The sequence below is a fragment of the Labrus bergylta genome, chromosome 1 (genome assembly GCF_963930695.1).
Source record: "Labrus bergylta chromosome 1, fLabBer1.1, whole genome shotgun sequence".
Taxonomy (NCBI): Eukaryota; Metazoa; Chordata; class Actinopteri; order Labriformes; family Labridae; genus Labrus; species Labrus bergylta.
Genome location: NC_089195.1, coordinates 21,277,796 through 21,292,721, shown reverse-complemented (window position 1 = coordinate 21,292,721; position 14,926 = coordinate 21,277,796). Strand labels below are relative to the sequence as shown.

At 38.2% G+C, this 14,926-nt stretch overlaps 2 protein-coding genes across 2 annotated transcripts in view; both read right to left on the bottom strand.

Annotated features, from left to right (window-relative positions):
• npy2r (neuropeptide Y receptor Y2) overlaps positions 1–3,055 on the bottom strand; it is a 4,045-nt gene extending 990 nt beyond the window's left edge. Inside the window, exons 1-2 of the mRNA XM_029278415.2 lie at positions 2,874–3,055; positions 1–1,481 (exon numbers count right to left, since the gene is read on the bottom strand). The exon at positions 1–1,481 is cut by the window's left edge and continues 990 nt beyond it. Of these exons, the coding sequence (XP_029134248.1) occupies positions 348–1,457 (1,110 nt within the window). The 5' untranslated portion in view covers positions 1,458–1,481; positions 2,874–3,055 and the 3' untranslated portion in view covers positions 1–347. The remainder of the gene's footprint in view (positions 1,482–2,873) is intronic.
• A 6,842-nt stretch (positions 3,056–9,897) lies between these two features.
• si:dkey-30k22.5 (lecithin retinol acyltransferase family protein) lies at positions 9,898–13,258 on the bottom strand. Its single transcript, XM_020639749.3, has 2 exons — positions 12,748–13,258; positions 9,898–10,526 (listed from the first exon to the last, which is right to left on the bottom strand). The coding sequence occupies exons 1-2, from the start codon at positions 13,234–13,236 to the stop codon at positions 10,371–10,373; spliced, it is 645 nt and encodes a 214-aa protein (XP_020495405.2). The 5' UTR covers positions 13,237–13,258; the 3' UTR covers positions 9,898–10,370.
• Positions 13,259–14,926: the final 1,668 nt, after the last annotated feature.

The window sequence follows — 14,926 nt, the reverse complement described above, 5'->3', positions numbered from 1 at the left end:
CACAAATGTCGTTTTTTTTTTTACTCTAGCTTAGACGTTCTTTTCAGTTTCCTGCTCACTGTCCAAGAGTTACTTTAAAAGTAAGAATTAAGGTGGAGTTAGGAGTTTCTAAATACATATTGTGAGCTCCACAGATTGTGGGGACATGACGTTTTATGACCCTATGACCCAATCATAGAGAAGAGAGAAGGTAAGTTAAAGTAGAAGCTCTTTTAAAATGATTTTTTCCAGCCCAAATATAGGCTGTATCTATAACGCTTAATTTAGGAGGTCAGAGTGCCCTCACAAAACCAAGTGGATATATTTCCATGAATGATAATCAATGAACTTGCTCTTACATGTGTATTTTAAACCTTAGTTGATTTAGAGTCTGTGTAAACCTCCTCTTCATTCTTTTGCCTGTCTCTGCCTTTACATCCTCTTAGCCTTACCTTAGGCTGGTAACAGTTAAACACAGACAAGAAGGCTTTCCTGTAGTTTTTGTTCATCCATCCATACAGGATAGGGTTTACGAATGTGGAGCACATAGCCATGATGTGAAACACGGTGAAAAGCAGCTTAAAGTCCTTCATGTACGACAAAGTGCTGTCAATGTCAACGGCCAGCTGAAAAGCGTGGAACGGCAACCAGCTGACAGCAAAGACCACCACCATCAGCAGCAGCATCTTTGTGGTCTTCTCCCTACGCTGGTTTCGGACGTTTCGTCCCGTGCAGGTCATGTGATTCTTCAGTTTATTCCAGATGCGAATGTAGGCAACAGAGGTAACCATCAGAGGTAAGCCATATTGAATCAGTATCGCGGATATGCTGTAGATGCTTCCATTCATGCTGCTTCCAGGCCACTCTTCTGTACACACCTGGATAGACTCGTTCGGTGGGAAATCTAACGTCCCATACTCCCTGAAAATGGCGAGTGGGCTAGCTAACAGCGCACTTACAGCCCAAGTGATGGCAATTACTAGGGCACACGTGTTTTTGGACATCTTGGTCTCCATGTGGTAGACAATGCTCCGGTGGCGATCCAGGGCGATGACGTTTAAAGTGATGGTGGAAACGTGAACCGCAACACCTTGAGCATAGGGCAGCATGAAACACAACACCTGACCGAACTTCCACTCGCCATACAGCGTGTAGATTAGGGTGAAAGGCAAACATAATGTGTTCACCAACAGGTCTGAAACAGCTAAGTTTACGATAAAGAAACTGGTAACCGTTTGCAGATTTTTAAACTTGAAGACAACATATATCACCAACGAGTTTCCAATAACTCCAAACAGGATGATGGTGCTGTAAGCCAGGATGAGAATCACTTGAACTCCTATTAGCTTCGTGCTGTCGTCCAGCTGCAGGAAGTTCTCATCTATTATAGTGTCTTTAGTCGAGCAGCAGTTTGAAGATTGCAGTTGAAGCTGTGAATCTTCAACTTGACTTGTGTTAAGTTGATCTGATGTTTCCATGGTTAACAGTCCCCATAAGTGACTCTGTGAAGAGATGGACACCAGTTTCAGTAACAAACATGATCTGGTACAACAAAAAAGTAATCAGTTTCTCTAGTATTTCAAAGGTTTTCTGTGATTGTTGCGACTTAAAGGTGCACCATGGAGTTTTGTTAGAAATATGTGAAAGTTGGAGAAATTTACAGATTCTGTGGTATATCTTCATAATTATACACAAACTGTCCTCAGAGGAAAATGTGGTCCCCTGGACACTGTTTGAAGATAAAGTGCTACGCGGGAAATTGTGGTGGAGGGCCCGCTGCAGTGAAGCCGTAACTCTCCTGGTAGCTTCTTAGCACCAAACAGTGTTCCAGGTACCCATATTTTCTTTTAGTAAGTTTTGTGTATTTAGGTCAGAAAATATAGCATAGAATTGTTTCACTTCTCCAACATTCAAATTTCACTACCAAATCTACGTAGTGAATCTTTAAAATGACTGATTTCAATGCAGCATTCTTAAAAAGTGGCAATGCAGTTGCAGCATTATAGGAGCACTCTTTAGTTCAGAGCAGGCCCAATAAAATGTGTGAAAACTGAATGACACTAAAACAACATACCATGACATATTTAGCTTGCACTGTGAAGACCATTTCAATGCTTCTAAAAGTGCAAAGGATAACTTAACAAATATTGATTTACATTTGATGTAGACTTTTATGAATCATAAATCATGCTTTAAGTAAGAATGCACTGATGCCTTCCTTATGTATGACCTGCATTACAGAGAGGGAAGACTGAGTCATGGTACACATGTTAGAAAGACGTATTCAATACACGCAGTCTTAAGTATTTTAAGAGCTAATGAGTCCACAATGAAACAGAATAAGAAAACGACACATTTCTTATAATATTTAGCCTTGTTCAATTGAGCTTAACATTAAGGAGGCACACTGAAAGTTATGATTTCAGGAGGAGGCTGATCCTAAAGAGTGCACCATACAACGAAAGCGAGAGAGAATTCTCTTTTTTCCCCTCAATTTATAGGTTTAAAAATGCACATCATTTTAGGATGCACTATCACTTTAAGAAGTCTTGAATTATCATATTGAAAGCATGAGTCTCAGCTACATAAACTACAAAATATCCATTCAAAATAACCGCTGTATTATTATGTGTTATTATCGTGACAAGATGGTTTTTTTTACTTTGGAGACCCCAGTTACTGTATGATTATGTTCGGACTGCAAATCTTCAATCTCTGGGAATACTTTCACAATGAAGAAAAATAAACTGTAACAGAGACACCTTTGTTTTTTCAGCCTTAGTGTGCCAGCCTTTAGTGTCACAGCAGGGTTCAGGCTCATTTCCCACACTGGAATTGTCCGGATCAAAATAACAAATTTGGATCAAATTAGATTTTAAAAAAATTCCACTCACCTGAATCTAGACAGTGTGCTTTTTAGAGTCATCTCACTGTTTTTGCTCCCATTAAAGTTTACGATTATGTTTTGACTTGCTCCGTTTCGCTTCAGTGTTATCCAGAGGACCAACGCTGTATAAAACACTCAAACTCACGCAGGAACTATCTTCCTCGTGCGCGCAGTAATTGGCTGTGCGCACTGCAGAGCGTCTGGCGCGGAGATCGCACTACCTGCCCTGTGAGACTCGAGACTCACAGATGAGGAGGGGTGAGGAACAGTGAGGAAACAGCTTCTTTTTTTCCCCCCCTTAGCAACATCCTCCAAAACGGCACATGATGTCTCTCTTCATTTCCAACGAGTCTGTTTGAGCTGGAATAGTAACGTTACCGCCTGCCTGTGCCAAATTAAGAAGATCGATCATTACAAATAAGTAAATGAGTAAATTTAGCACTTGTGTTCTCTTAAATGTTTAATTCATGACGTCCAAGATTATATGAACTCCAATGTAAGAGACCCTGGTTTGTTGTTAAATTTGGACCTTGCGCTGTGCTGAGTGTGTCTCTGCATACAAATATATACGTGACCCTGTTTAGTGTGAAAGAAAGGTTTTGAACTAAATTTCCTTCCCCAGAAAGAACAGGATACAAAGAAATACAAACAAGAAGGGGGGTATGGGTAGCTCAAAATACAATTGAAACCTTTATTTATAGTGTATACATTTATGTACAATTTTAAAGCATCTTTGAGAAATGTCCTTTCAAGTTTTTGATCAATAAAATACATATCAATCTATTAATTATACGCCCTATAATCACATAGGGTGACCTTAAAACCTGACTCAATTTTATTAGAAAGGTTGGGCATGAGTTCACACATGATTTTGTTTTTCTTCTTTCCAGCTCTAAGTCAAACGTAATACTGTGAAACAAACATCATTTCTGTAATAAATGTGTCCTGTGCAGGCTCACAGAGTGCTCAAGGCAGGACACCACAGAGCCAACACACAGACACACAATTTAGAGTACCCTCTTCCCTTAGAGCGTACCTTTTAACGACAGGCACATTGACCAATATGAGGCAATTACACATAATTTATATGTCACTGTGACACTTTTCTGAGATGCTAAAAATCTTTCAGCTTCATTCATTTCCTCCACAACCACTGAACGCATCGTCTTTCTTATTGGGTTAGAAGACAACGGGTTTACTATTCAGAGTGTAGTACAATGCATCTGACCAATTTCAAACTGTTGAGCCTCTGGCAGGTAATTAGGCTCATAATTTGATTATCACTATTATAATCCAAGACACCATGTGGCCGTTGGAAATTGAGTTACTGTCCAGTAGCATCCTTGGAAAAGGAAACTACACAGATGGCGAAGTAATGAGGAAAACAGAAAACACAATGTTTTTGTAGAAGTTGAGCAGTCATTTAAATGATGATCCATGTTGAATGTCAGCACAACTAAACATTTGTTTTTCGAGAACTATGCAAGAACACCTGATAGAATTTTTTTTTTTTTCGCACTGTCAAAGTCTGCCAGCATCTTTTTTCCATTCTCCAGTCTTCTCCACAACGATGTATCTCATATTGCTTTCTTTGCAGTGTTTACTTAATGTGTCATCTTCAGTTTGTATAGTTCCCTAATGTAGCCTGCAGCTAACTACATTTTTTAAATTCCTATTACTTTGTGCTTTTTCCTTTTTCCCTCAGTAAACAAACCAATGTTCAGAACTTCCAGAACTTTTCTGCAGATCAATATGATTACAGTTAATCCCCAATTCCTCAAAAAGCTTGTCCACTAACCTATGGGTGATGTCATAATGGTTATATCAGTTTACATCATAACCTGTGGACTACATTTTTATTTTTTTGGCCACTTGGGGGCACTATACAAGCTGTAAAATCAACAATAATGTGTTTCGCACTTTAATATGGTAAATGCATTCAAATTTGTTGTAAGGTTTAGTGTGAAAAATGAAAGGGCAGGAGTTTTCTGCATAGGAAAATACTCGTTTTATCTCAATCAAACATTTACTTTTTAGTTGAACAAATATCTCTCTGGTGTCTCTTCATCATACATTTTTAAGTCGTTCGTTTCAAGTTATTCATTGTAATTTCATCACATTGATGTAAAAAGATTGTTTTCAATATTATCTGTGGAAGTGAAAATATATTCTTAATTAATTTCTTTACAATGTGTACGCCCTTGTCAATGAAAGGCAGAGCATGGAATATATTGTTCTATTAATAAGAACGACTCATCCACCGATCTAATCAGCAACATGCAGCAAACTGATAAAAAACACATCAGCACAGAGCAGTGACAGATTGATTTATTGATTATTGAACTGAATCGGGCTCCAGAGATATCTGAAGTGACTGAAGCATACTTAAATATCTCCACATACGGTGTCTACAGAAGACCACAGCTCATTTATCATTCTGCACAACACAACATTAATATGCGAAGTTGCATAACCCCCTTGTGTCAAATTATTGACCAAATGCCACCTGTTCTTTATGAGTCTGCACAATGTCATGACCAAAAGAACAAATGTCAGTTTGAAAGTGAAGTGTTGCAACAAGGGAAACAAACTTTTATCCAATCATTATTAGCTTAAACGCACACAAACTCATACAATTGTGACGATTTTTGTCCATTTTAGCAAAACGTTTCTTACCTACATTAAGGTGTGTTTCCTTTTTTTGTTGTCTTCCGAAGCTACAAAAAAGCATGATTTTCTACACAGACTGTCCTCTCTTTTCATCTTTATGCTGATAGCGACAGAAAGAGATACAGCAGGAATGAGCGGTAACCAGAAGGCATGAAACAAAAGGATGTTGAAATTACCTGTTTGTGTCATACGCAATGAGAAATTAAAGGTATTTCCTATTCATACACAGGATTCATTTACAGGGTGCCTCGAGGTGTGTTTATTTCAATCTTTGTCGGTATACCCAGAGACACCATGCTCTTTTATGAATCTAAATGAGATGATCATAAGACAACTTCGAAAACCAGCTGCTGCAAATTTGTATTCAAAGAATGATAACACATTGACCTTCCTTTTCAAACGCACAGCATCCCCAATGTGTAGCTATAGTCAATTTAGACTAACATTACTACATTGTTTTCTTACAGCCCGTCCAATTCCGTCTGCTGGCTGACTTCTCTGTTCAGTATTCAGAATGATTACTACAGCTGCTGCTGCTGAGCCCTCTCTACTCATAGCGTCTAATAAAGCTGTGGACAACAATAACCGTATCGTTCCACTTAAGGTATCTTGGTTAGCCATCAGACCAGTTAAGCTACAGTATTGAATATGTCCAGGAACAATATGCAGTGTTTCAAATATTTTGGGAACAGTTTTAATGCCTCTCAGCTCAGCCCTTTTATTGTTGTGATGTATATGATACATCAAAAAGTGGCCAGCTGACAGAAAAGTAAAGCCCTGAGAATTTTCTCTAGCGTACACTCAACAGCGTTTTTCTTAATGTGGGTTTTCCAAAAAAATAAGTGCTACGTGGCACAAATTGCCTTCTGAGCAATGTTAAGCCTAGCTTCCTTGCTAGCTCTCTGACTGGCTTCTGAATAAAGGAGCCAAGCTGACTGTCATCTTCTATGGCTTATACACTTACTATTCACAAGTAATCATACAACCCCACTTCAAAAATTAACTACTTTTGTGTAATATGAGCATCAAATGAAACACAAGCCACTGGGATGTTTAGCATTTATAGGTGTTGCACAGATGTCAGGATTTGTGCGGTCATACCAAAGCAAGTCCAAGGCAGATGATGACATTAAACTTTGAGTTTAACTGTATAGTCTGCAGTTTGGAACATAAAGACCACTGCTCTATAGAGGCAATTTAATGGAGCACCAGCCTTTTTGATTGCGTGGGAAACATTTCAGAGCTGGAATGTCTGGTCTCAAACATCCCCTAAGGCTGTTTGGGGGAAAAAATATTGAGCGTGAGGAAACAGAGAGTAAGCACTGATCTTAAACATCAAACATGTTCCGCTTGGAATATGCAAACCATATGAATTAACAGCACAGCGATGTTCTCTGTCCTGTATTGTCACACATGAATGTTGACATTGAAACCATGTTTATGCTTAAAGAAGTCCTATGTTTTCCCTAGAGACTCACTTGTTTGTTGGTGCTTCAGATTTGATCAAAACTCATCTCTCACTTGAACAGAAATCTTGTTTTCTGCAGCGGTGATCCATGTTTGATGTATTTATTTGTAGCTCAAAAAGAGGAAACCCCTGGGTGAATAGATAAAAATCAGATTTTTCAGGATTGAATTCAGGCCAAAAGCTAAAAGGCATCTATTTCAGAGGTGACAAAACTCAGTTATTCTTCAATCTCAGCAGGGACTTTGAACCTGCACTCAACTTAATAGATCTAGTGGGTTTCAGCCCATTACATCAGCCTCCCTTAAATCAATACATAGTGTTTCTCTGCAGGATTCATGCTTAGGTGTAATGTCAAGGTAATTACTCTTCATTACCATTGGATTTTACCTATGTTACTCAGGTTCAAAGCAAAAATCCATTTCCACATGTTACCCACAGTGACTTTTTGCATTGAATGTGTCTTGAATGTTCATCAGGTACATAGTTTAATGGAAAATATTTGGATAAGTCTGCTTACTTTAGTCTAAAGGTTAAGAAGCTTATCTTTATAAAATACATGTATTTATTTCTTCATTAATTAACATTCAAAACAAACCTTTCCTCTTCCACACCTTCCACAACATTGTGAACATTTTTGCAAAACGATTAAAGTGTGGTGCATGAGACATAAAAGATAGAACTGTATTTTACATGGTGTCAACATGTCCACAGGGAATCTTTCATTTTAAAAAGATAAGATAAGATACTTCTTTATTGATCCCCCAGAAGCTAAATTCAACGATGAGATGTGTCTGATTTCTGTCTTTACAAACACCTTTTCAAGAGGCTAAAACCCTCACAATCTTTCAGATGGTTGAATTCATTTTTATGGTTTTACTGCCAAAGAATTCAGATCAAATTAAAGATATGGCATATGGTGCTAACATAGACCAGTTTGTGTTCCCAAATGTCGATTAATCAGCTAACCTCCACACCAGATGGCACAATTGCTATTAACTCCTTCATAAGCACTGTTTGGCTTTTTGAGTTTATCCACGCGAACTCTGTTTATCCACGCAAACTCTGTTTATCCACGCAAACTCTGTTTATTCACGCAAACTCTGTCGCTTTTGGACATCCACATATATTCTAATATGTTTAAGTTAAGAGATATGAAGAAACATCCTTGTATAGGTCATTTTAGTATTTATTTCTTGTCCTTGTTTAGTTCAATCTAAAATCTGTTTCATTAGAGACAACATGAACGTGCTAGCTCTGTAGCCACAGGAGGTCATAAAGTCAGAAATAATTATAATGATAACACAGATTTATTAATTTCTTTATGTAAAAAATGTTCCTTGCCAAGCACTGTGCTTTATGGGTAATGAAAGCATTTTAATGTTTTCCCTTCGGACAGAACTCAAACTACAACTCTTACCCTCAGAGTCTTGAAATAAATATTCATCAAAAAAATTCAAGGCTGATTTTAGTATTACCTCTTGCTCATCATTCAGTCTCTCCTTTATTCTGTCAATCTGATATCAAGAAAAAAAAAATTTGCCCGTCTATTTTAAAGGGGTATTGCTAAAAAAAAGAAAAAAAATCAAAGTTTGGGAGTGTTGCCCAGGATTGCCATGCTATTCTTGTTAAAATTCTTACGATGACTTAAACACACATTCTCTGAAATCAGGAGCAAACATTTCAATTGTTTCAGGAAGATTTTTTCCCCAAGCCTGCATCCAGTGTTATGTTCCCACAGACAGTCCTTTTTGTCCCCTTTCATTTGGCACAACAAAAACAGAGAAAAATCTTTATATCAGAAATTAGTCACCCATTTGAATATCATTTTCTTCTATATTTTTCACTTTACCTTACTGCAGCCAGCAGAGTGATTAGGCTGAGTGAGGCCACCTGTGCCTCATTGGACAGAGTGGAGCCTTCATGTTGTGTAGTGTTTTTGTTTCTACCTGAAAAGGTGTTTACTGTTCTAAGTTGATATTAGCTCTCCACTTGAAATAACGATATGTTGCTGTCTAATGATTTATTCTTGTTTCAGTGGGGCTTTTGTTCTTTGGCTTCCCTATATTCCTGAAATGGTTTGCTCCAATTAGGGTGAGGCCAAGAGAAGCATAAAAGTAGACTCAGCCAGAGTCCATGGCAAAACATTTTTTTTTTCTTTTGTGGCAGCTTGCTGTGAGGCTGTTTTCTTTCAGCTTATTAAGTCTAGTTGCTTTTTGTTAAATAACCCTGGACTGTTTTTTTTTTTTTTTTTTGCTCTTTTGTGCATTTCCGGTTAATAAATCCATCACTTTATGTTTGCAACAATTTCTTCTTTCTGAGCAATTCTTTTAGTCACCACCTGTGCCAAACAGCCACACTTTTATCCAGTGGCAGTTCTAGACCACTTTTACTGAGGGGGCCAAACTGGGGCCAGTTGTTTTGTCAGAGGGGAACATTAAACCCAAGAGAAAAAAAGACAAAGATGATCACTTTAAAATAAAATATGTATATTATGCCAAATAATAGTGCACATCATAAAATACCACAACATAAAATACCATGAATGATATTTTTTCAGTAACAGTATTTAATACTAGATTGTAAGTCAGGTTGTTGAGTCAAATACTGTGTATGTGTTATTAGGGGGGCTCTTCCTTTTGGAGGGGTGGCCACAGGGGGGACCAAGCTCAGTGTTGGCCCCTGCCTAGAACTGCCCATGCTTTTATCCAATGTTTGATGTAGACTTCCAACTGGTAATGCTACACACCCGTTGCAGCCTCTACCATCAGTGTGTAAATGTAGTGTGAATGTGACATGAAGTGTAAAAGCCCTTTGAGTGGTCAGAAGACTAGTAGAGCTTAAGTCCATTTACAACTGACCATTTTACAAGAAAGAAAACACAAACAAAAGCAGGTAGAAATACAGATTTAATGGACTGACACACACACACACACATCCATCACTATGATATTTCAAGTGATTCTATTTTTTTGTTGGTAAGAAACTTATTGCACTTTGTCCAAGCCAAACTTTTAACCTCAGCAGAATCTAATTACAGTTTCATGAACTTTTCCTCAACTCACAAAACACACTAAAATTAACTCTGATAATACCTCTTTATCTCCACCATGGTCACCAGGGATTTGGAAATGTGCCAAACCAAAGCCAAGTAGTGAACATTAATGATAACAAAGTAGATTTTAATAAAAAGCTGTTCAGAAAAGAATGACAGTAAAGAATGATCGATATAAGACGACACATTCACATCAGTTTATAAAAAAAAAAGACCTAAAATGATCCAAAGAACATAAAAAGTAAACTTATAAGGAACTCATTTCATTTCAGCCTCCACCGGCGTGTTGAATGAGTCTTTCTTGCTGGAGGCCTTTAGGCTGCCATCCAGATAGTGAATGAGATGAGCACGGTCAGTAAAAGTGTCAGTGGTGTCACACAGCCCACGTACAGCATGGCTCCTACGCCGCACAGTGCAGTGAAATAAGAGCTCATCCTGCTGCAGACAATTTTCCGTACTGCTGTGCAGAACTGCAAGGAAGAGGGAGAGAATTAGATTCGAAGCAAAGTAAAGCACAAATAAGCAGCGTAGAGTGTCTGTTATCAAAGGGAAGTCTTCATGATCTCCAGAATAACATCATTATGACATGAGGAAACACTAGAGGGAGCCACTCGACTCAGAAAGAAGTTCATTTTTCACTCCAGTGGACTGAAGCAAACAACTCTGTGCTGAGCTGTAACCTCATATGACGCATGTCGATCCGATTTTTACCATAAAGCTAGTAAATCAATGTGAGGTAAAAAGAAACTAACATAAATAAACTCAGATTATCACATCTTTACACTGAGTTTTACTAAATGTGTCCAATAATCTGTTTATGACTTAATCCTGGTTAATGACTGACGGCCATGCAGTCGCTTCACGTGTTGTGAAACTCAAACTATTAGCTTCTACATGTGACGTCACAATAATCCCCAGGATGTAAAAAAATAGAAGCATGTGTGAAGAATTAAGGAATTAAAGATTGCTGTTGAATCAAGATTTCGAAATGAATCTCAAAATAACAATCTCGTGATGGATTGTTATAATCAACAGGCTGTGCAAACTTACATAAAAGTTTACATAATGAAAACTGCTGAAAAGTTGTTTTTTCACGTCTGCTCTAGAACAACACTAGTAGTTTTTTCGTGGTTTTTTTATTTATGAGAGTTATGGAGGTGGTTATGATTTTTGTCTCAGGCTGTGAATGGAACATTTCCTTTAGCATCTCAACATAAGTGATGAGGAATATACAGCACTATATCATCTAGTTTCATGTATAAACTGTATTTTAGTTGGCCTAGCATATATCCAATTTAATTTAAAGGGATACTTCACCCATTTGCATTAAGCTTTGTATCATTAGAAACCTGGTAGTATTTTTGAATGGTCGTGCGTCCCGCCCTCATTTTCCCCTGAGATAGGATATATTTGTATTTCTGAGTCTGAAAAGGAGCTTCCAGTGACGCAAAATGACGATTTTTGCGTCACTGGAAGCTGCTGCGGTTAGCGGGGTGAAACTACAAAGGTAGTTCCTCATTGCCGAAAGGCCGGTCTTGTGTTTTTGCTGCCGCCGGAGCAGCTGCTGGCCGCTCGCAGGGACACAAGACCGGCCTGTCGGCAGCAACCATCTCGCGGCTATATTGCTATATCGCTGGCCGCCGGGGCGGTGAGGACAAGGAGCCCGAGCTGGGGCGGACTGGTAGTGTCGGTGCTCTCACTGTTTGCCTATGGACACAGACATAGAGTCTGTTTTCTGCCAGGAATTTGCGGTGCTGTGCATTCTGGGATTTGGTGTCTTTCATCTACATGAGCCAAAAAGATACTTTCTGCCTTCTCTCTGCCAAGAAGGCACCAACATCAAAATTCATTTCACATTTCTACTACATATATGACCCAATGTCAATACAGATTCATGTTTCAACGGGTGAAGTATCCCTTTAAGAAAGGCAAATCCTTGCTGCATTTTTAGACCACTGTTTCCCCTCTTTAATTTCCTTCTATCAAGAAAAGTTTTTCAGACAATATAAATGGGCTTTTTCAATCAAAAGACTAGTTAGAGCAATCCCATGCGTAAGAGGTCAGCTCTTCCTCAGTTCAAATATACTTTGAGCTTTTTTGTTATTCAATTAACAAACAATTGCGTTTTATAAAAAACAGACAGTCTTGGAACATCTATGCAGCCAATTAGACGCCCCATGTGGACAAAACAGTCTGACTTAACTTTTTTCTGGTTTTGTTCTTTACATGTTAAAGCAATATTTTCTGACAAAAATAAATGTCATCCTGCTGTCTTTTATTTTAAAGCCACTCATCTAGAAGCTTTGTCGTTGAAAATGTAAACAAAGGCTGTTATCTCTTCAACACCTACCCTGTGGCTGAGTTAACAGGCATATCAAATAAATACATACAGTAGAAATACTCAATCTTCTCTCCTTTAGTCTTTGCTTTTGTAGCTCATCAAGAGGCGTCATTATACACCATATGGAGAAAGACGACTAAAAGGCAAAGCACTGTACCAAGTGTCTTTAACTCAGACCTTTAAAGTTGATACTATAGCTTTGATTAAACTCATAAATATTAATTTACACAGGATAAGGACTTTGTATTTTTCCCTAGTCAGTTAAATTGGTAAGGAACAGATTTTTTTTGACAGCAAATTGGATGAAAACTGTGAACCTTTAATATTTTTACTACAAGAGGAGACTGTACCTGGTAAGTCTGGTAGCTGATGGCCATGCCATATCTGCAGTACATGACGAAATGCTCACAGTTGTACCACAATAAGCTGTAGGTGACTGAGCCCATGAGTTTTTCTGCCCGTCTAGCTATCTCGTCCCCGTCCAGAGGAGGCTCGCTGCACACCTTGTCCATGTGGTTGACCAGAATCTCTGAGCCAAACCCGAAATCAGAAACAGAGTCCACTCTTACGCTTGCAATCTTAGCAATGACCCCCAGCAGCAGGCGGTTATTCGTCACCACCGTGGAGATTGCAGATTTATCCTTGGAAATCACAGGCAGGATGTCCGGTATGAGGTGGGCTACACGGTTGTCACCCAAGTAAATGCCAAAGTGTGTGAATAAGGTCCTGGGGACCTCCAATAGATCACCACGTTTGTACAAAGACAGGTCATATTGTGACTTCTCATCCTCCTTTTTGGAAGAGACAAAGAAAAAGTTGATGAGCTGGTACAGAAACATGATGGCAATGTGCTGAAAAGAGCCTCACACACATTTTATATGAGCTGCAGTTGGGAGGGACCAGATTGGTTAGGAGGATTACTTGTTGGCCAATGTTGCGGTATTATTTTGACATGAACAAAGGAGCTTTCTCTAAGCACAACGCATGTTCAGATTTCTCAAACTCAGCTCTTGTTTCTGTTGTATTAAGGCCAGGCGTCTCATTAAGACGACTAACATGTTCAATAGGTGTTTGCAAGGTCACATAGATTGTGCAATTGTGCCCCAATAAACGTGCTTTGTCATTACATTAATCTTTAATCGCTACATTCGATTCATCGTTATTCAGCACTTTTTTGGATATATATAAAAGATGTGGATATCGCATAGGCTAGTTATAGACATTTGATAAAAAATATAATAACATATTGGCTAAATCCCTTGAAATATATTTGAAATGGAAAGGTTGTAGGTGCATCAAAATCACCAAAATGAAACACTCAGCATTTTAATGAATTTTCTTTAAATGTAACTGCACACTGTGCACACTCATCAGTTTTCCTTCCTACATCTTTTGTCTTGGAGTAATGAACATCTGTCTCGTAGAATCTTAATTTTTAAAAAAATTCTGTAATCATTCTTGTGACATGCAAGACATCCTTTGTCATGTGGACAGATATCTTCTCTACTATGTTGTATTTTGAAGCAAATAGGGGGTCAGATGTACAGTTACTGCAAAAAGACCTTGAGAAACCAAAACAAACCCCTGCGATAGCTAGCTAATGTTAGCATGAGGCAGTCAGCTATCATTCAAGTAAGTAAAATAGTAATCAGATGCACTTGGGGTGTGTGGATGTTAGCTAACTAACCAGACTGCCTCGTGTTTGCTAGCTATAAGTTAGTCTGATGACAGTACACTCCTTATAATAGTATTAATCAATGTAGTGACATTCAATTACAGTTGTAAATAACGTAAGTAATACGTACATATCAGAGTTAAAATCATCTTGCAATATCTCTTTGATTGGTGAATATTATTTGATATGTGTGGACTCTATTGTGTAGCAACTGCAACATTTAACATTTAATAAAAAGTAGTTACCATCACTAATACATTTATAAATAGACCTATGAAGATGCTTTATAATTCACATGCAACAAGGAACATTGATTTTCACCTAAACAAAGAGTTTTCAAGAGAGCTGGAAAAGTTGGCGTGGCCATTTCTCTACCAAGGAGTGGTTTTGGTGCAAAATAATAATGCTTGCAATGGATTCAGCGTCCCAAATAACCCCAAATTTGACCCCAAACATGCTATTTAAGGCACATGTAAAAAAAATCAAAAATTTCCAATTTTCAACAAATAGGGTTCCAGGTACCCGAAGTTTCAGCAGCTCTCACGGATTTTGCTACAGGAGTTGAATTTAAATATTTTTATATGTGAAACTAGACACCTTTAGAAACACACTGGTGTAGAAATTGGTTGGTAAGGAATTTATTCCCAGATTGGCCATATATCTGATAAAATTCCCTCACTAAGTTTTTATTCACCTTCCTTGCAATCTATCCATACTCTATAATTACAAAGCCTAGGGGTAGGGTTAGGGGTTAGGGTTTATACCTGTTTTCAAAGTCTCCCAATATAGGATTTTATATCATGAAACCTTATATGACACATAATCAGACTAATTTGAGGCTCTTCTTTCACTTG